The sequence below is a fragment of the Hippoglossus hippoglossus genome, chromosome 5 (assembly GCF_009819705.1).
Source record: "Hippoglossus hippoglossus isolate fHipHip1 chromosome 5, fHipHip1.pri, whole genome shotgun sequence".
In the NCBI taxonomy this organism is placed as follows: domain Eukaryota; kingdom Metazoa; phylum Chordata; class Actinopteri; order Pleuronectiformes; family Pleuronectidae; genus Hippoglossus; species Hippoglossus hippoglossus.
The window spans coordinates 4,286,701-4,309,338 of record NC_047155.1 but is presented as its reverse complement, the minus strand read 5'-3'; the positions used below and the strand labels follow the sequence as shown (position 1 = coordinate 4,309,338).

Sequence of the window (22,638 nt, the reverse complement as noted above, 5' to 3'; positions counted from 1 at the left end):
ACACTGCTCAGTCAAATAATGTTCAGACCAAACAAAGTCCACAGCAGGTGTGATTGTTTCAAACACACTCCCCTTTATATGAAGTCATTTCTGTCTGTCATGTGACTCTTGTTAAATCTCATTATTCTCCTACAATCAAGTATCAAATAAATCTGCAAGTTCTGTATGATTTTTGAACTTGTTTCCGAAGCAAATAAATGTTCTAATATCAATATAAAGGTTAATATTTCTTGTCTCTAATGCAGCGACCTCTCTTACAAAGATTTTGGAACTTAATTACAAACAGAAATGAGTTAATGAAGGTGATATCTTTATTTTTTTTGCAGTGCAGCTCCTAATATTCCCGGAGGCGTTCTTCATTTCATCTGATGTCCTGCAGCGAGCGAGCAGCAGAGTCTGGATGCTACACGTCAAAGATGAGTCCGAGATGATTTCAAAAGAGGGGAAGCAGGAGTTAGGGCCAGTTTCTCTACACTGCTCCAGGATCAGGACTGTGCAGCGCCACGACAACGTCAGAGCACATAGTTTTTGGATCCAGGATATTGAAGTTTGTCACCCAGTGGGATCAGGCATCCACAGAGGCTCCAGAATTTCAAACTCCAAGCATTCAGCAGCTCTCCAGACTCAGTTTGAGTTTACCATCTTGTTATCTGGAGCCTGGTGGCTCAGACCCTCAGGGGCCAAGGATTGTCTCGAGTTCTTTGAAAGCGAAGACTGAGGCGACAGTTTCTTCCTCCGACAGTCCTCTGTTCTCTCTAACCACAGCAATGGATTTAAAAAAAATTAAAAGCAGGTAAAAGCAGGAATAGAGATAAAAACAAAAAATGGTACTTTGATTGGTTTTCACATCTCTGGGAGCAGCGACATGAACCGGACCACGATGCAGAACCAGTGGGTCGGCATGTCGCTGTGATGATGGTTTGCAGGTGGAGGACGGGTTGCAGCGGCGGGGGGGGGGGGCTGGGTCAGGTGACAGGTTTGCTGCGGCCGGTGGTCTCAGCCTTCTTCAGTTTGCCCTTGCTGAAGGCCTGGATGGAGCTCAGCAGGGCAGAACGACCTCCCCCTGCGCCATCAGAGGAAGACAGAGGAGGAGGAGGAGGACAGGAGGAAGAGTCCGGCATAGGAGGAGGAGGGGGAGGAGGAGGTGGAGGAGGAGGAGGAGCAGTCTGGGCTCCTGGATTAACGAGAGAAGAACGAAAAAAGGAAGGAATGAGAGAGAGCAACGGCTTCTAGTCACTTTCACTGTCCCCAAGTCCCCAGAGGTTGGTTGCACAAAGATCTGTTCGACTGATTCATGTAAGTTTCACTCTTCAGCGTTTTTTCATATCACAGCAATTTGTTGGCTGAAGATTCAGAAAATGAGAAGACGTTAAATCACCAGACGTCAGCTCATTCGACAAACAATTTCTGTACCACTTTCTAATAAGACACCTTTTACAAAAGGGTTTTAACTAATAGCTTCATTAAAATAAAATGGTTACTACATGATTTTTTAATGCTTTATAGATCAGTTATACGCCATTAACAAGAACCAGTTTATTTACTTATATCGTTAATAAAAAGGTCAATTTTCTGACTTTCTGAAGAGTCAACATCATCTACTGCTGGAAGTATCAATAAGCTGCAGATGAATGGTAGATGCAGCACTATTGAGAAAAGGGAATTGATCAAGAGTTAAACGGAAGGGGTCTAAAGGTCTTTCACACCAAGTCCGTATTTTTGGTAAGCATCTTTTAAATCCGTGATTAAATACAAAACTCAACTATTTATTTTTTAACGTGTGACAATATTAGACGAAGCCGAACGGACCTGGTGTTCAAAGACCTGTCGACTCAAGAGCTCAAAGACGCTGTGGGAGTTTAATCAAATAACCACATGTGAGCCTGTATTGGTTTGAAGATATTTATCTCTGATGTTCTTTTGTAATTTAGATTTGATTGAGTTATGACATTTTTGACAGAAATTCACCTCATGCAGTATCTTTAAAAATCGCTGGTGTTGCTTAACGGCTTAACGAAGATTTATAAAGGTTTGGTAAGATATTTACTTGCCAAAGCTTTTAGTTACAACTACTGAACCTTTTATAAAAGATGACGTATTATCCTGTGTTCTGTGGCTTTTCCAGAGTTAATCTTTGTGAAACCAGCACCAACAGATCAGTGTCCAGGCTGAACTCAATCCACCACCAGTTCAACTCAACCTACAGTTCAGGTTGTCAATAGTTTTTAATGCTATTGACACAGTTTGAGTAAAAGAAAAAGTAACAAGGTTCGATTCCGGGCTTCATTTACATATATGTAGTCAAGAGCTCCATTGGATCCTAACGTAGGACCCACTGTCTCTTTGTTTGAAATTAACTGATAAATAAAAACTATCCATGGAATCATTTTTAACAGCACTGCACTGATTAGTTGGAAGCGATTCTTTTCGGTATCTGTAATTGCTCTAAATGCTGCAGTGCCCATGAGCCTGAGGAGCAGCTGCTGTTTAGAGGGACTGGCATCAGAGTTTTAAAATGTTCAGCTCAAACTGATCCTGGTCTGTGTCTTATACTTTCTGAGCTACTGTCCCTGTGTTCTCCAAACAAAGCGCCGTCTATTTGTTTAGTCAGAACCACTTTTGAACTGATGGTGAGTTGAACACTTCTGACACTTCTCTTCCCCGAACCAGATGAAACCCAGGGGTGACGACAGGCAGCAAAGGAAAACGCTGCGGAGCTCAAGCATGAAGCTGAAGCTGAGGCCAGCAGCAGCAGCTGGAGTCCACGGACTCCGGCTCTCTGACTGTGCCATGACGTTTCTGCTACGTAATGATCCATCAGTTTGACAGATTGTAACCAGACCTGGAGACAAGGGACAATCTGCCTGGTTACAGACGATCAGTGGAAAAAACTGTTTATTTTTGCTGTGATGAACACAACAGGAATTTAAAGGTGGGGTGAGCTAAGGGGTGGGGGGTGGGGGGCTCAGGTAAATCTCCTCACGGCCGACTAGCTGTAGTTGTGTGCTCTGAATACAAATCTTGTTTAAAACGCACAGCCCTGGATGGCTGGGGGGTGAAGGGGCAGTGGAACTATCTTTTTCCACACGTGTGTTTTTGGCTCCGTATCAGTTTAAATCTCCGTCCCTTCGTACGTGCCTGAACGCACACATCTCGTGGTCACTGACACACACTGGGCTGGTGCGTGCCAGTGTACAGAGGAAGGATTTGGTGGTTAGGTGCAGAATGGTCACATGTTAACATGTAACGTTGGAAAATACAGAATTTAATTGCACGAATTAGCGAAAGTTATGGAAAAGACTCAGAGTGTCTACATCATCGTTTTCCAAAATGTCTCCGCCGGTCTATACTGAAATGTGGCCTCGTAGTTTTCAAAATAAAACAGGGCCGATAGCATTTCAAAACGTCTCAGTTTTAGTGTGGACGCGTTTCCACAGCAGAGTTGAATCACTTCCAAACTTCTCATAGTCGGATGGATGAAGCCTCATTCCAACTATTTGAGATGGGTGGTGCTCCGTGGCAATGGGGGCGCATGAGTGTGGGGGTGGAGCTTCTGAAGAACCAATGAAGGGAGGGATGTACTTGTTCTGGTCTCGAGTTTAATTATCAACAGTCATTCCACAGAATCGTTAAAGATGTGACTAATTGACGGCAGGACGACTGACGTGTGCAGCGATTGTCTCCAGGAAGGTTGAGGAACAAACTGACTTTCATTACAGCTACAGTGACCTTGGGTGCTTTGTATGTAATACTCAGATGATTCTTCAGTCACTTCCACAGTTACACTACACAGAGCATAGAGAAATGAAATTTGTGTGCTCAAGCTTTCTGAGGACAAAGAATTATCTGAGTAAGACATCAAACAAAACCAAAGAAATGCTTCAAAGGAGGTATTGAAGTGTTTGGTCAACTTTAGAACAGTTCTATTAGACTTTAAGGGGAAAAAAAACTTTCACAGCTAATAGCTTACAAGAAATGATCAGTTCAAAAAGTGTTTAACATCTGAGACGTCTCCACTGTGAAATCCCAAAACACAAGGAAACCAAACAGGAACAGAGAAGGAAACAGATGAACGGACAGACATGCCAACTGACAGAACAGACGGGTCACAATCTCCAATGAGAACACGAGGTCTGAGTCGGGGAGGAGCTGGACCGTCTGAGACGTTTTGGAAATCATTGCAGATTGTGAGGTTTTTATAAAGATGTGCGTACACCCTCATCCAGGCAAGACACTTCTTCACATACGAGAAACTTCAGGCACAACGTTCTTCTTTCGGTTTTCAGATGTAAAGTTCGTCTTCATCATCCGCCAGCAGTTTGGTTTATGATGATACGGTGTTAGAGAAAGTTGAGATGGAGATTGTTTCTAAACTGACCGCTTCCCCTCAGGTTGAATGAAAAATAAAAAAATATATATATATCATACATGTTATAAAGGATCTAGGGAAGTTCTCATTGAAGAAAAGAAACAGGCTTAGAGTTTTTTGTTGAATTATAATCAAACTCGACTCAAGAGTATGTTTGTCCAGGTGAGCTCTCATTTCTCTTACAAACATTTTGATCCAAGTATCATAGTTTTGTGATTTGCAAATATGAGCCAGATATAAATTATAATAATCGATGTATTCGTCAGACAATGATCATCGAGAAATTGAGGTAGAGAAATGTAAAAGCATAGTTTGTCCACCAGAGAGCGCTGTCAGGTTGATTGTTACACTACAGGATGTGCTACTCAGTGAAGTAAGAAGTAAGAACTGAAGTAAGATTGTTTAGGTTTAATAACAAATATTAAAGACCCAATACATCATTATCAAACTTTTTCAAAAGCGGCTTTCGAACATCTGGGCTGAAACGGCAAATACGATGCGATGACCTCGTGAATGTGTGCGATCATGAGAGTGTTGTTGGTTCCTCAGTTTTCAACTAGGCGTCGTCTTCTTCATGACTTGATTTCATAATGTTGCGACAGGTCTTTGTGACCAGGAGCTTGCTGGGAAGCCTGGGTGTACGACAGCTTTAAAAACCACCAGAGACCTTCATCATCATCATCATCATTATCATTAGCGCCATTAAAGCTTTTACTTTACCCAGCGACATGGTCAGAATGGAGCATGCTCTATGGTGGAGACAGCAGAGGAAGGAAGAGGAGAGAGAGGCACATGACAGTTATCTGTTCAGAGGACCAATCAGCAATTACACAGTATCGAGAGGAGAGGAGAGGAGGAGAGGAAACAAGGAGAGGAGACAATAATACCAGGGTAGGAAACTGAACTCAAATTTGTGTCAGCTGAAAAAAGAACATCTGGTGGTCTTCTCTATTTTTCTGAGTGTCAATAAACTCATGTAGGCCTCTTACTTTAAAGGATCTTCATGGCCTCACTCCCTCATATATTTGTGACGTTCAGTACAAGCTGGTTTAAAGTGAGATCCTCCAGCAGAGGTTTTTCTATCTGTGAAATACAAACTAATACCATGTGGGTTTCATTCCGCACATGGGACTTTTTTGACACTAAGAAAAATAGAGAAAATGACCAGACTTAGACTTCAGCGAAGTATAAAATCTAACCTCTGTGGTTCCCACCCTGTGTTCAGCTAGTTACAGACACAACGAAGTCATGAGGACACAGAGCTACAGCCGAGACAGACACCTGTCTGCAAACCAGGCAATCAAACGATGTGAGAGACGGTGAAGAGACAAACAGGCAGGTTGAGGCAACCATTTCAATCAATTAATCACACGTGCAAGTTTCTGGTGCAATGATGCTGTTACATGTGAGACGACGGTGCTGAAGAACTACTGACCGAGTAGGTTTCCTCACCAGTCTTTAACAGACAGACAGACAGACAGACAGAAGGGAGTACAGACATCTATATGACAGACAGACAGACATACCTGTGGTGGATGGGGGGGTGGGGGAGGAGGGGCATGTGGGAGGGGAACTGGCTCCAGAACCTGAAAATACAAAGAAGAACTGAATTTTAATCTTCATCAATAACCAAAAAACAGCTTTAGATGGATAGTTTTATGGAGCAGTGTTATTAAGAGTGGGTTCTTCATTATGTCCTGGAGAGTTAAGATTATTATTATTAAGAAAGGTGCCAAATGAAAAACATACAGACACAAACGGACATGTCAGCCTGAGCTGCAGGAGGAGCAGTGACCTACCAGAGTTATTGTTGTTTCTGACAGAGACGTCTTCTTCATTTTCATAAGCCGACTGTCTGGACTTCTGCAGAGACACAAACCAAACATTGCTTCAGACTTCGCTGTGACGCTGCTTCAAACATTATCGGGCAAATGAGGGTCTCTTCTCTGGAACTAAAATATTCAACATCTCGTGTACTTGTTGGGTTTGAGGGTCACACTTATGGGAATGCAGGCAGATGTCGGAGGTCAAAGTTAAGAAAGTTGAACTCCGAGGGAAGCCGTGCTGCGGATTTGCTTTGCCACAGGAAGTGAAAGTTTCATTCGCCCCCTCGCTGGCACAATTTCAGTCTTTATAAATGGGGTTTCTGTCCTTAACTCTGAAGCCATTTTTAGAAATGAACTTTGGACAACATATCCCATAAGCCTTAGTCACAGAGGGTTACGTAATGGACTCCGCTGCCTACCTTCCTTGCCAGAATCTTCCTCCTCTTCTTCTCTTCCTCGGAGCTGTGGTGAGACTGAGCTCTGGTCAACCTCCTGTGCTGGTGCATCTTCAATCAGAAGTTCATACACAACGTTATCCTCCGTACAAACAGCAAACTTCACCTTTACAATCTGCTTGATGAAACCTTTTAATAAAACCTGGATGGAAAACTGATAATGTCACTGAACCAAGAGGTTTTCACCAGATAAAGAAAGTCTGTGAACAATAAATATCACTGAATTCAACACAAACCATATCATCTGGTCAAACTGCACCTTAAGAGAATAACACCATGTTCGCCAATCAAGCGTTATCCAGAAAATACAGCATCTACTTGGAAGATTTGAAAGAACTACTGCTGCTGCTGAGGGTCAAATTGGGTTTATTGTATTTGGAGTTGTGCTGCTCTTGAAATCAGCATCCTGTGCCCATAATGGCAAGAGCAAGTTAAAATAATTCCACGTTGATGTCAGCACTGAGTTTTTGTGGTTGCAACATGAAGAGGTTGTGGGAAAACTGTGTTGCAAGGTTTTCCACAGCTATTTTGTCATAAGAGCCACAATTCCTTGCTGAATCAATATTGTGTTGCCCTTATCTGGAGGGTCTCTGTTGATGAAGGGTCACGACCCACACGTCTCCAGTCGAGCGGCTCAGCAGTTTGAAACAGGAAAAGTAAAATATTAACTCAAGTAGTAAACGAGATGCGTGACGCACCACTCTCTGCTCCTCCTGCAGCCGCTTCTCCAGGCTCTCCTTGGCCGTCTTCAGGGCCTCCTTCAGCCTGCTGGGAACCTGGAGGAGCAGAGTAAGGTTTAAGAAATGTTCCCAATCTTTCTTTTAGAACATTTCCCCTGATAAAAACAAAACAAAACAGCGAACCCAACTGACAGAACTGATATCAGACTGAGCCTCTTACCTTGATCTGGAGTTTTTCTGACTGTTGGAGCTGGACATCACTGAACAACCTGCAAAACACAAACCGTGACACAACAGCGACAAGAAAAAGATGCTGCTCTGGTTCCTGCACATTTCCTTTTTAACATTCCAGCCATTCCTCTACATTCAAGAGGGGGATCTTCTTCTATACACAAACCTACCAACTGCCCTTTCTCTTATGGACGGATGCTTTACACTGAGGTTTTGTGTTGACGCTCACTTAAAAAAACAAAACAGCCATTGCAACAAAATTTAAGAAGACACACAAAGTGAACTATCGGATTCAGCAGATTTAGTGTGGATGTGGTTTTGAGTCTTATCTGCTGGAGTGAATCTGTGAACTCACGGTGTCTGGACGAGCTGCGACACTGTTGGCATCCCGCTCTTACAGGCTTCTGAGGACAGAATGGACTGCAGCACTGACACTGAAAACACACACACACACATTAAGATCTGTCTCCCTTCAAAGACACAAACTTCCCATCACTAAGCTCGACGTGAACAGCACGTGTGTGCATATATACGAGGTGTGTCTGTGTGTTTGTACGTACCCACAGCTGTGTAGGGAACAGAGGGGTACTGATCAACGGGAACGCCGTCTGGCGGTCGGCCGTACGTCATCTCGTACAGTAAGTGACCGAAGCAGAAGACGTCGATGCTCTCTATGGTCTGCAGACACACATTTATTATCTTCTAAACATTAGGTGATGGATAGAGGTCTTCATCATAGACACAAACATCCAGTCACACACACACACCATCACACCTACAGGCAATGTCAAGTCGCCAGTTAACCTAACATGCATGTCACGTCACCTGAGTTTAACGAATCGTTAACTGAGCCCATGTTTACATACGTTGATCTTCCTGAGCGGGGTGAAGCTGGGTCGTAGTGTTGAGGGAACTCCCAGCATGCCGTTCTCCACGTCCATCAGTCGACACACGCCGTCCTCCACGATGACGTTAGACACTTGTAGGTGACCATAAAATATGCCACCATCGTGGAGGAGCTTCAGACCCTGCACACACAGATTTTAATAACACTTAGTGGTGACTGCATGTTATTCTGTGTTTGTGTGTGTGTGTGTGTGTGTGTGTGTGTGTGTGTGTGTGTGTGTGTGTGTGTGTGTGTGTGTGTGTGTGTGTACCTCCAGGATCTGACGGCCGTACAGTTTGATCTGCGGCAGTTCGAGGCCCTGGCTCTTCTTCGGGTTACAGTACTTCTTCAGGTAACTCTCTCTGGGCTTCACCTGCAGAGAGGGAAAAGTCCACCGTTTCTACTGGAACTACTTTCTTCTATTTTCTGCGGAAGAAATAGTCCCAGTGAAAAACGCCTCGTGTCCTCTGTGGTGTATCCAGAATTACAAAGACGCAGTTTTTGTAAAGATGCAATATTTCAACGCAATGAACAGCACAAATTAAATTCTAGTGTGTTGGGGTAGGACAGAAATCCGAGATACAGATATTTGTCACAACCACAGATTGTGACAAAAGTGGAGTGATACTGATTGAGGGGGAAATTGGATTCATAGATCAGATTAGCCCTTAGAGTCCTGGGCTATTTGGCCATTTTTTTGCCTTTTCATACCACATCAAATATGTTTATCTTGCCAATGTTTCTTTATTACCTTTATGACTAGAAAATTGTTTCTAACTTTGCCATCATTTATCAACAACAAGCCAGCGGGACTCCAGAGGGTTTGAGGCTGGAGGCGTTTCGCCCGGCCTCTGTAGTTGGGCCGTTACTGTCCCTACCTCCTGAGTGTAAAGGCAGTGTACCTTACAGATGTGGTCTCTCAGAGAGCCTCGCTCACTGAACGGCCGGATGAGCAGAGCTGAAGACTCACTGGTGCTGGAGAACAACAGCGGACAGAGATATGGCGCCTGTGGAGGAAGAAGAGGAGGAGGAGTTTAACCTACAGTTGTATAGAAGCATGTGATCTAACTTTATCTGAACCACCGCAAACTGCAAGGTCACTTTAGCAGGAGTTCACGTGAGTTTGTATTTCCATCATGACTGGATTTAGTAACAGCCTCATTAAATAATAAGTGATAAACCAAGATATTCATATCGTCACATTTTCCGGCTGGGGAGTAAAATATCAGAAAACCGAAGGCACATGCACACCAGACATCTCCGCACTTGACAGGAAATGATGCAATTGTAGCAGCAGAAGTTGGGTCTTCTTCTGTGGTTCACTCCCTCGTGAAGTTTTTATTCCTAAAGAGCGGAAACTTTTAATTAATTTGTTTATTTTATAGGGAGTAATGTTGGGGGACCTGCAGGCCCCAGCCTGTCCGAGTCAGGGACCTGACCAACACCACCAATTGTGGTTTGTCTTGGTTGTTGCTCCTTTTATTTGTTACTGAAACTTCACATGATGTTTTTGCAGAAATTACAAATGTTTAAAGTGTTTCCTCAGAATTGATTCAGTCTGTGGTGGTGCACTCAGGCTCCTCCTGATAATTGACAAACACTGTTTTTATGTCGATGATACAACACTTTTTCATATTTCACACACACACACACACACACACACACACACACACACACACACACACACACACACACACACACACACACACACACACACACACACACACACACACACACACACACACACACACACACACACACACACACACACACACACAGTTACTTACAGAGAGGCTGGTGAGCAGCTTCATTGCTGACTGAAGGTCTTTGTCCGACAGGAACTTATCAGGACCGATGTCGACCTGCAACAGACACACAGATCTGAGAACTTCGTATAAAATCAATTCTTTTATTGATCAGTAAAAGCCGTTGTATTGAAAATTCATGTGTAAGTGTTAAACGTTCTGGACTCACCCAGCTCAGCAGATACCTCTCTTTGGGCTGCTCTTTGTTTTTGATTAAAAAATATTTCTTCCTAATCCTCCAGCCTGAAAAATTCAGAGCATCTATTTGAGTGTATGATGTTGATTGAGATGTAATTGCATTCTCTAGCATGAGAGGTTCACTTTCTATGTGCCTCTGCACGGTAATTTCAGGTTTGTTTCCATGTACTCAAACCATTTCATCATGATAAAACTTCTCTTGTGAAAACCGCAGAGTGAACTGATATCAAACTGTGTCGTGTTTAGCATTAACACTGCGTACAGAACTTTTTCTTTGTTAAAATGTAAGTCACTCGGTTTAAGCTCAGACTGAGTCTTACCAATGTCTTTGAGAGGCTCCAGAACCTCCCACTTCAGGTCCGATCTGAAGAACATGGAGACCTGCTGCAGGGCGATCTCTGAGGCACAGGCAAACAGAGAACACTTCTTTAGTTGACTTAAGAAAATAAAATTCTTTCTTTTCTCTTGGTTTTAATGAAAAGGAGGATTAAAGACCTGTGTAGTTGGCACAGTAGTTGTTGGGGTCCAGGAACTTCTTGATGGTCAGGGAGCTGCAGAGCAGTGGATGCTGAGTGATGGAGTCCAGGTAGGTTTGCAGTCCTCTCTGTCTCTCCGCTATGAACTCCCTGTCCATGTTTCCAAGCAGCTTCTTAGGAGGAAGAGGGAGACTGATCCCACACACCTGGAGGGACAGAGAGAGAAACTGGTTCAACTTCCATGCATAGTTTGTTTTCTTATCACGATTCAAATTCATTTTCGATGATTTCATCTTTTCTCGTGTTTCGTAAAAGTATTTCATTCAAACTCCAAAAAAAACACAGATAAACAAACAGACTTTCAGGAGGTTTCCGAAAGTTCTGCTGTTTATTGACTGAGGTCGGGGGCTGATGGGAGATCGGGGTCAGAGTGAGACCTGGACAGGAAATGAGCAGACAAAACCTCAGCAGAAAAACTGCTAACTTCCTGTTATCCAGGAATGATGTGTCCTGACCATGATACGAGACACAACCAGAACAATTTGACACACGACTAAAACTCAAGAAAATATCAGCTCCAACAATAAAACGGACACAGGTGAAAACACAACCTCCTTGGCAGAGGTAAAAAGGATTGTGAGGATTCAAGTTAACTATTACAAATTAGTTGAAGGTCCAAACTGCTGAGTTTGATGTTCTGGGGCCTGTTTGGAATGTGAACCTTTAAAATGAAGCAATGTCTATTTTTACAACCCCTGTGCTCGAGTTAGGATGTTTATGAGCTGTGAGCAGTTTCACATCTCACCTTCTCCGGCTGAGTCGCTTCAATGAAGGCTAAAGAAGTAAAACTATATTACAAATGTATGTAGATCCCGTTAACCCTGATGTGAACCCTCAGATTTACCCTGTGACCCATTGGAAGGAGACTGAACTCACATTTTAATCCACTATTCTAACAAAATCATTCATGGGTTTTTAAAGACAGATTTATTAATAGTAACTGCCGGTGAACTTCTACAGGGGAATTATGTAAACTCACTGGAACGTAGCAGATTTAAATACAGAACGTAAATCTATAAAAGTCGCACTAGCTCTGCATTCGTACACATGACTGATCAATGGTTAACGACAACGTGGGGCTGGGACCTCAGGTTTTACTGCAGCATGTCCGTGACCAGGCGTAAAGGTTCTAGTTCTCCATTGTTTTTCAATGGAAGCTTCTCATTACAGCACTAAGAGCTAAATAGTGAAAAGATGTTATCTCCCCTCTCACGGGACCAGTCAGGACTTCTGACGACACACTAACCACAGTTCTGACATGTCGTAATAGACCGGAAACAGAAAAGAAAATTAGCCAAGAAGAAGCTGGGCTGTGCTTCAATGAGCGTGAAAATGTGAACCGCGAGACTTCAAGGCAGCTTTTCTTATGAACTGAAACCAATCATCTACAATTCACTCTTTGTTACCATCATCGAAAGTAGACCGGGAAGTTTCAAACACGTCAGAACAAAGAATCTTCTTACTTGTGTTCCCTGAAGAACTGAGAGTCATTTAAAATCATTTCTTCTCAACTGAGCAAACAAATGTCTCAAATATTTAACAGCCACATGAGAACTTAGTCAAAATAAAATAGTCTCAACTGTAAAATGGCAGAATCTGATACTTGACAGTTTTCACTCAATAAATGCTCCGACACATCTGAGTCAGTACAAAAGAAAGCACGTTCAATACAGCACTAGTCATCGCCTCTTTGAATATTCCTAAGCAATGAGTTGAAAACATAAAACACAAAATCCTTCACCGCAGGAAAACAAGGGGACGTCCATCTGGCAGCTCGGTACGTTTTAAAAACATACAGATGTTGATGTTTGGTGGAAACATGTGAAACTCACCATCAAGCTGCTGTGGAGAACATCAAAGTCACTGTAGCGTCGAATCACCTGCAACACACACGTGAAACTGTCAGTCACAGTCATCACTTCACCTCCGAACATCTTTATGTTAAATTCACTTTTCATTCACTTAAAGAGAGAAAGTAAATAACTTGAACTGAACAAAGTCAACGTGGTATGAACATTAAAAAGGAAGAGAAATAAATCCAAGGATGAATTATGAATAAATAAGAAAATAAAATACTATACATAACTGATTTAAGGTGATAATACATATTTACACCTAGTCTAGTCTGAAGGGTGAATATTAACTCATTTACTAATACACTAATATTTCCTAGTATTTCTCGACGAAGCTGTCTATCACCCAGGTGGATTCCAACTGATAAGAGCCTTTCACAGACATATCGTTATCAGCGTATCTTATGTGTGTCAATATGAAAACCTTTATTTTACAGAATAAACAATGCAGAGAAGATGTGCTGTTCAAGTACTACATATTTGGTTGTATTTGTTTTCTCTTTATTTATAGTTATTTATGATAACGTTTGTGGATAAACTGTAAAGTATGAAACCTCATCAACTTTTCTTTGTTGAGTTTAATAACATCATCTTCAATAACAACATCATCAATTGTCATTTTACAAATATACAGTATATTACATTAGGAGGAGTTTGATTTGAATGGACGTGTCAACAAAACACAAGAGAGCCACGTATGACACTGATAATCAGAGTAGTATCTTTTATCAGAGTTTGTGTTATTGCAACCATGACGACAAAGCTCTGGTGCGCCCGCCTCTGATAAACTCCGGCCTTTTTCGAGAGTGGGGACAAACGAGCCCCGTGGTCGTTCAAGTTGGAGAAGATGTGGCTGAGACGTGATGTTGTGATTGGTTTATTTACCTGCCAGCTGTTGTCTGAAGACACGCCCCTCTGGACTCGGATGATGTACTCCTGAGAGACGGAGAGAACAAGGCCATCAGAACATCTTATTTGATGCTATTTAAAAAGGAATTAAATGTAAAAATAATCTGAAATTGAAGTGGTTGAAACAATAAGATGAAGGGGGGGGGGGGGCACACAAATAAAGGCAATACATTAATACACCAATTTACATTAGGACTACAACATTGTATGAATTTGTCCTGAATTTTCTCAGCATCACTGAGCAAGCTAAGCCCAATTCAGTCATGACTACCAGGAAACTCTAACTCAAGTATTAACTAGCAGCTGTAAAGTTCAGTGAGGTCATAATGTTCACCACATCCCAGAAAACAAACTTACTGGAAAGATACAAACTTACCACGGTGAGATTCTCAGAGCCTTACCACTAATAAGGCAAAAACCAGTCTGGTTTAAAAGTATAACCATGGCCCCCACAACCCCAACTTTGTCTAGTGACACCTTAACATTTTCTATGAAGTTACTTGTAACTGTTGTAACTGTTTCTACGCATTGGGCGTAGTGAAACCTCTGTTTGAGATACCGTTCTTGGTGGAAGTGCTGGTTCGTTGGTAGTGAGGCTATGGTGGCCACTGACTCATCCAACAATTGGCTTTGTTATTGTATGGTTTTGATTAGTCAGACACCAAATAACTTTTGAGCTACAAGCAGAATTTTCAATGATTGTGAGGATGTCTGCCTTTGCTTCTCTCAGTTCTCTTATTACCCTGTTTATGTATTCGTTAGCATTGTAAATGTATCGCTATCATATTTTTTGTGCATTGTCCCATCCTGTCATTAGTTGTGAGCATTATCATTCACCCAGGGAAGAGTCTGTTCCATGTTTGTGTTTCATCTTAACTAAAAATTCACCGACATCACTTAAAATATAGTGTTGGAATTTTCTCACAATAAAAGAGGGCCAGCCGACCCTCCTGTGATTATTACAACTAATGTATTCTTACTGTAAATTCAAACATGGGTGTAAATCAACAGTGGTGCTGTGCTACAGAGGTGCAATGCTACTGGTATATAAAAGAAAATAGATACCAAGTAGAAATTGTTATATAGAATTTAATTACAAGTTCTTGTGTGGGAGAGTCCGGAGCACCCGGAGTAAACCCTCATGTACCTGTATTTAACCATTTCCCACTGTAGTGGGAGTATTTGAAGGCAGCTTTTGTTTTTGCTGGTAACACTTCAACGTGGCAGCTCCTCATGGCAAGATTTTTGGCGCCACAATAAAAAAAGTACAAGAAAGCATCTACACAACACAATATATACAATTCATAGAAGTAAGTTTATGTTGCGCTTTCATCCATGGGCAGTTCTATTATTCACATGGAGTCAGCAAAGTTAACAGTTTCACTCGTCCTGGATGATAAATCCAAAGCCATCACCTGCTCCTTTGAACGAAGTTGTGGTAACGGGTGTCAAAGCTGCAGCACCGCTTGCCAACACTGCTACTGTTACATCCAAGAAAGGTACTGCGGCACCAAACACAGCTCTAGCAGGACTGGCCTCATGCAGTGCTGCTGAGGTTATGTTAAGAGCGACTGCAGCGTTGTACCAAGCTGTATCAACATTGCATACAGCTGTAGCACTGGTTGAACGCATTGCTGCTGACACGTTGCGCAAAGCATCTGCAGCATTGTACAAAACTGCAGCCACGTTGATCACAGCTGAAACATTGGCCTCAACGTGTCGAGCTGCAGTGTTAAAGGCAGCCGCTGCAGAGTCAATCACAGCTACAGCAGAACCGGTCTTTTGCAGTGCTACTGAGGAGTTGTGCACAGCCTCTGCAGCGTTGAACAATCTTTGAGAAAGATGAATCACAGCTGCAACACTGGTCGTTTCCGGTGGTGCAGCGGCGCCTGACAGAATAGAAGAGGGGCAGGTCCTTTCCAGTTCTGCCATAGCATGGTGCACAGTGTCTGCAGCGCTCAACAAAGCTGTTTCAACCTTGAACAGAGCAGCAGCACTGGTCGTATCCAGTGATGCTGCAACGTCTAAAACTGCTGCTGCAATCTCCTCCTGTTCTTCATTGTTGAACAGAGCAGCAGCACTGGTCATATCCAGTGATGCTTCAACGAGTAACACTGCTGCTGCACATCCAATCTCTTCCTGTTCTTCTTTAGCGTTGAACACAGCTGAAGGCTCTGATTCTGCAATGGACAATGAATTGTCCTCTGTCTCTCCAACGCTAGTTTCTGATTCGGGCAGTTCAGTGAGAACCCTATGTGCGAAATTGTTATCCTCATCAATATGTACATTTCTCCCTCCAGGCAGAAGGAAATGGTCAAATACAATCCTCAGAGTGATGTACACAGTGACGCCGAAGAGGACACCAAGGCCCAGGAAGGACATGTTGCTGGGTTGTATTCCTTTCAAAATATGTGCGGATCAGAATGAAGGAAAATCTGCTTCTCTCGTTTCGTGGCTGTGCAAATTAGCTTCTTTGTTCGTTTTTCCGGCAGGTGGCCTATTGACCATACAGTGCTATAGTAAAGTATTAAAGGCTTGCAGGATCAAAGGCATGGAAGGTCAAAGGTATTTTTCTTACATCCCTGCTGACATGTTATACAAAAGAAAACACTGTGCGTTCGATGTTTGATGGAGGGGGGGTGGGGGGGGGGACAAACAAGAAGATGCAAAATTATTGCGGCCGCCGCTTCAGGATTGTACCAGATGCACATTATAGGTCCGGTGTCCTTGTACCGTGCCGGAGTACCTTGACAGTTTCATCCCTCCCCACTGCCCTGCTGACCTGCACTCACTCTTAATGTTTACAATAAACACCAACATTAATCGGAGGTCATTAGGACACACACAGTTCTTGAAGTTTACTTTGTGTATGTTTGACTAGCTCTAGAGTTTATCCGATATTTTGCGTGGTCCGACACCATCGATTAATAACTGAATTAATGTGATTGTGTGATGCAGCAATGCACTGGATCAACATCGGTACCAACACTGACCTTATTATGTGACTGTTAAAAGGTTAAATACAATTTGCTTGTATAATATTATACAATTAACAGGAAGAAAAAAGACACACAGCTGTTTGCAGGATGCACAGGGATAAAGTAATGTATCTTTTTGTTTCTGTATGATTGACAACTGTAATATGACATTATAATTTAGTTCAGTGTAATTGTTCCAATGCCTGTATTCAGAGAATCACGTTTAATTAATTCCATTATAAAAGGACATGTGGAGTCTATTAAACTTGCTACCTCCGCCAAGGAGGTTATGTTTTCCACATTTATCAGAATTTAAGTGTGAATCCGGATCAGGGTGGAGAGCAAGGATTTGTTTTCTTTTTTAACTTTCTTCAAAATTGGGAGATACAGCAATTTTCAACCTTTTAGTTGATTCTTCAGAAGAAAATTCATGGATCTTGATGAAAAAAAAAAAAATCAGGCATGTTTATTGTTTAGGGGACTGATATGAATGAGTGTATGAAATTTGGTGCAGATCCGAATAAAAATCCGCATCTAGTAATCTAGTAGTTTCAATCAATCAAATTATATTTGTAAAGTCCATATTCACCAATCAGTTTTCCTCATAGGGCTAAACAAGGTGTGACGTGCTCCGTCCTTCACCCCCAGCAAGACTGAAGAAAAACTAAACAAACAAATTGCATTGGGCGAAGTGGGAAGGAGCTATTGTTTAGAAAAGTAATGATTTGTTTAGCAACAAGTTTTTCAAATACATTCCATACTATGGGTAAGATACTGATGGGCCTGTAGTTGAGTGTCAGAAGAGGGTCGCCCCCCTTTGAACACAGCAGCAGGTTTCCATGCATTGGAAGCTCAACGGAGGTGCTGCGCTACAGAGGTGCAATGCTAGTGGTATATAAAAGAAAATAGATACCAAGTAGAAATTGTCCAGTTTTATATACTTTTAATTGCATGTTCTTGTGTGGGAGAGACCGGAGCACCCGGAGTAAATCACACTGTAGTGGGAGTATTTCAAGGCAGCTTTTGTTCTCACTGGTAACATCTGAACGTGGCAGCCTGTCTCTGCCAGCAAAAAAAGTGCGATAAAATATCTAAACAAACCCCTATATATAATTCATAGAAGTAAGTTTGTGTTGTGCTTTCATCCATGGGCAGTTCCATTCACATGGAGCCACCAAAGTTAACAGTTCCCATCGTCCTGCGTTTGTGCAGCACCGGTCTCATGATGCCAAGTCCATCTGCATCTTTGAACAAAGCTGAGGCTGATACTGTAGAATTCAAGACAGCTACTGCAGCATCAAACACGGCTCTAGCGGGACTGTCGTCATGCAGTGCTGTTGCGACGTTGTTCACAGTGACTGTAGCAGTGCACCAAGTTGCAGCAAAATTGCACACAGCTGGACCACTGGTGGACTCAAATGCTGCTGAGACGTTTTGCAAAGCATTTGCAGCACTGTACAAATCTTCAGCCACGTTGTGCACAACTGAAACGCTGGTCTCATCCTGTAGAGCTGTCGCATTGAAGGCAGCCACTGCAGTGTCAAACAGAGCTACATCAGAACGGGTCTGGTGCAGTGCTATTGAGGAGTTGTACACCGCATCTGCAGCATTCAAAAAGCTTTCAGAATGGTGGAGCACAGCTGCCAAACTGGTCTCGTCCGGTGCTGGAGGGTTTGCCAGAAATGAAGAGAGGCAGGTTCTTTCCAGTCCTGCTGTACCATCGTGCACAGTGTCTGCAGCTTTATACAAAGCTATAGCAACTTGGAACAGGGCTGCAGTACTGCCTGCATCCAGTGATGCTGCAACGTCTAACACAGCTGCTGCAGGTCCAATCTCATTCTGTTTTTCTTCATCGTTGAACAAAGCTGCAGGTTTTGACTCTGAATTGTTATCCTGATCACTAGCTGGAAGGAAATAGTAAAATATAAACCTCACAGTTTGGATGACTGTTATGCCTATAAGGACAGCAAGGGCCAGGAAGGGCATGTTGCTGCGTTAGGGGTTCTATTCCTTTCAGGGATCAGAAAAATCTGCTTCTTTTGTTTCGTGGCTGTGCTAATGAGCTTCTTTGTTAGTTTTTTTTGGCAGGTGGCCTTATGATAACAAAAGGTAAAGTAACAAGTATTAAAGGCGTGGAGGATCAAAGGCGTGGTGGTGTCATGTTTTTCTTCCATCCATGCTATGTTATAAAACACAACCACTCTGTGCCTTTGATGTTTAATTCAATTGCGTATGTAATGAATAATGAAGATGATGAACAAAGGTTTTTTTCTGATTGATGTTTGTTTTTTCCCAGCCTCCCCCTTGGTGGGTGTGAAGTAATGAAAAGGGAAAGAGAAGTACAGCAGTAGATGGCGTTAGTTCTTGAAGTTTACTTTGTGTTTGTTCGACTCGCTCTAGAGTTTATCCAATGAGCGCCATGACACCAGGTGTTAAAGTGGAGTGGGACAATCACGATTCATGATCCGAAAACCATCACTTAATAACCAAATAAATAAATGACTTAATGAATGTAGCAGAAACACTTAATTGTATAGATAGATAGAGAGATAGATCGATTGATGTACTTTATTGATCCCAACTTGGATAAATTATTGTATCACAGCAGCAGGTCAAAGTGCATTTCACATAGAGCAAAGAACAAAAGGCGAAATACAAAAGACGACAAAAGAGACGAGAGTGCAAAATTGCAGTAGCTGTTGAACATTACCAAAATAAATAAATATGACTATAAGATGTGCAGCAGAAAATCTATATGATATGTGCAAAAAAGAGTATTGGTGTGGACAGAAACTATAAGGCTCATGGTTTTGAAGCTTCACCTTTTGACAGAGGTGAGGAGTTCAGTCCTATTGCTGTAGGCAGGACAGATTTCCCGTGTCTGTCCTTGCGGCAGCGGAGCTGAACCAGTCTGTTCGAGAAAGTGCTCCGCTGTCTGTCCACTAGGTGGTGGAGACGGTGCTCGTGATTGTCAATGATGGACAACAGTTTGCTCCGTGCCCTCCTCTCCACCACCACTTCAAAAGTGTCCGGTTTGCAGCCAATGACAGAGCCAGCCTTCTTAATCGGTTTGTTAAGTCTGTTGGCGTCACCGGCTCCAATGCTGCTCCCCCAGCAGACCACAGCAAATTACAGTGCACTGGTTACAACAGACAAATAGAAGATATAATATTGATCAAGCAAATTGTGTTTAATGATCCAGAGCGTTGCTGCATCAACATCAACACTGAGCTTATTCAGTGGATGTTGTATCAGCCAGATGTGACTGATCCACATTAAATACAATTTGCTTGGTCAATATTATACAATTGAGTGTTTCTGCTAAATTCTTTAAGTCATTACAAGCTGCTGACTCAGTTTTCAGTGCCACAGTAATCTCTGACCTCATGTTTCTTATCATATAACACAGTGAGGTATTCAGGTTTAAAGTTTGAGTATCAGCACATACCTTGAGGTGAAGTTATGGAGTTGGAACTAGAATGTCCCTCAGTAAAGCGTTGACTCCACCTGGGCCCAATAGTTAGTTCCCTTATGAAGCCACATCTAAATTCACGAAGATCATGATTTTTATTTGGATCCACAACTAATTTCACACACTCAAAGATATCAGTCACCTAAATGTCAGAATTTATTAAATCAAGACCCATGAATTATTCTCTGGGAAATTGGTTAAATACATTTTTTTTTAAAAGTCCTATTTCACAGTCTTAAAGTGAGAGAAAGACAAATTCTGGATCCACACCAAAGTCAAGTCAAAGTTTATTTATATATATCACCACGTTTAATTTATTCCATTATAAAAAGAAGAGGTGGAGTCTATTAAACTTGTTACCTCCGTGAAGGAGGTTATGTTTCAACCCTCGTCTGTTTGTTCATTGAATTGTTTGTTAGTAAGCAAGATTACGGAAAAACTGACATGTGGCATCAGGCATGTTTATTGTTTAGGGGACTGATGTGTATGTGTGTATGAAACTTGGTGCAGATCCCAATAAAAATGTTCATCTAGTAAATTTCAATCAATCAATCAATGAAATTTTTATCGTAAATATTCAATATTCACAAATCACAGTTTCTCTCAAAGGGCTAAACAAGGTGTGACATCCTCCGTCCTTCGCCCTCAGCAAGACTGAGGAAGAACTACCACCATGAGGGGACTGTTGGGCCTCAGTGGAGGGACGACATGCTGGGAGACATTTAATGACAATGACAATAGAATTGCATATATGATTTGATTCCATCACGTAGGGGGTTATGGTCGTTTTACAGAAGTAGCTATTGTAAAGCTCACTGGCCAACTCAACTGATTCCAGCCTGACTGTCAACAACAAACCAAAACTGCGTCCATTATCGGACAGGCAGCGAGTTCCCCTGCTTTAATATAAATATACAAACAATATCATAACGTCATAACCGGGTCATCGACAGGCTCGCTGTTCACGTGCCGTTTCGAGTTGTACACACGGGTTCAAAGCTCATATTCCAGTTCAGGGAAACACCGGGTTGGTTTGTCCCGAGCACTGCACCGGTGTCATTTGCTAAATCAGACGCCAAATTCCGTCAGCAAATCCACGTGTTTACTGTTGCAGTAGATTGCAGCAGACTAGTGAGTGTCAACAACGAGATTTATAAAGTACATACACAGATTCAGCCATTCTTCCATTCGGCGGGGATAGTTTACAGAAAGGAGCACGTGAGTCAATACAATCCTCATATTTGTCCCCGAAGAAGCGGTCGATGAGCAAAGTAAATACTGACTACATACTGGATTACAGGTGTTTGGTGGAGGTGATTTATGCCGAATATTAAAGCATTTACTAATGTACGTTGTGTATAAATACAACTTTAGTTTGTCAGTGTTTTAAAAGACACATTAAGATGCAGAAGTGTTTGGTGGAACGTGGGTATTGGGATCAATGGCCCCAGAGCTGGAACGGTTCAGTCAACCGGGGACGAAGCTCCTTTAAATCGGCAGTTTGCTGACTCCTGATCGGTGACAGCGCTAACTGAGCCCGGGTCAGCTGTCTGTCCGATAATGGACCCACCGCGCAGGTCGAACGCACCGCAGCCGGTTAGAGACACATGTCAGCGGGCTCTCGGGAGCTGGAGCCGGTCACCGACTCCACGAGTCACAGGACGTTTGTGACTAATGTAAATTTTCACACGAAGACACACGAATGAACGCGTCTACAGACGTGTCCGATAATGGAAGCGGTGACGCAGCGATAGACTCAGACGCCCCATTCAGAGGAAGTTGGCCGTTTTCAACAGACCAATGTTCGCCGACAGGGAAGCGCCGAACTACGGGTTCACACCCGAACCTTCGCCCGCTGGTGTTTACCTCCGGGGAGCACTCACCGTGTGGGACTGCAGGTTCTGGCTGGCTTCGATCACCGCGGTCAGGGGCACGGTGTCGTCCAGCAGCAGCTTGCCGGGGGCGGGCTTCTCCAGGAAAGACATCCCGGGGCATTAACGGTGGAAGTCCGAGCCTAGCGTCCGTCTGTCAGTGACTGAAGCCGCCGGAGAGACACTGAGGCGGAGCCCCGCTGCGCGGAGGAGGAACAACAACAAGCCGAGCTAGCTGTTAGCTTAGCTTCATCGTAACCAGGAAGTGCTGTTCTGGTTGAACGTCATCACGGCAGCTTCGTCGTCATTAATAGAAAGTGGGTCAAAGGACTCGAAGCCTCGTCACCGCTTCCTGCTGGTCAGGAGCAGGAAGTGTAACCGCACACCCGTTTTCAAGGTCAACAATAAACCTTCAAGTTCTATTTGTTTTAAAAATGTATGAAACTGAACTCACAAAACCCATCAAATAAAAGAAATACATTAAAATAACAAAAAGTTAATAATTTTTGTATAAATGCAAATAATTGTTGTATAAATGCAAAGCTAAGAAGAGGAAAGGAAATAAAACT

General features: G+C 42.7%; 1 protein-coding gene across 3 annotated transcripts; it reads right to left on the bottom strand.

The window, feature by feature from the left end:
- Positions 1-310: 310 nt before the first annotated feature.
- pxk (PX domain containing serine/threonine kinase) lies at positions 311-22,475 on the bottom strand. 3 transcript variants are annotated; one of them, XM_034584457.1, is made up of 19 exons: positions 22,082-22,471; positions 13,725-13,775; positions 12,819-12,866; positions 10,946-11,132; positions 10,771-10,848; positions 10,422-10,495; positions 10,235-10,309; positions 9,350-9,454; positions 8,719-8,820; positions 8,428-8,589; positions 8,122-8,239; positions 7,917-7,995; positions 7,551-7,599; positions 7,349-7,426; positions 6,615-6,701; positions 6,169-6,232; positions 5,896-5,955; positions 5,090-5,118; positions 311-1,174 (listed from the first exon to the last, which is right to left on the bottom strand). In XM_034584457.1, exons 1-18 carry the CDS (start codon positions 22,181-22,183, stop codon positions 5,102-5,104), a joined length of 1,536 nt encoding a protein of 511 aa, XP_034440348.1. In that variant the 5' UTR covers positions 22,184-22,471; the 3' UTR covers positions 311-1,174; positions 5,090-5,101. The 3 variants fall into 3 exon arrangements, 2 of the variants coding, with proteins under 2 accessions (XP_034440348.1, XP_034440347.1); XM_034584456.1 differs by lacking the exon at positions 5,090-5,118 and having other exon boundaries at positions 22,082-22,475; XR_004613767.1 differs by having other exon boundaries at positions 1,053-1,174; positions 5,090-5,955; positions 22,082-22,473.
- Between the last annotated feature and the right edge of the window lie 163 nt (positions 22,476-22,638).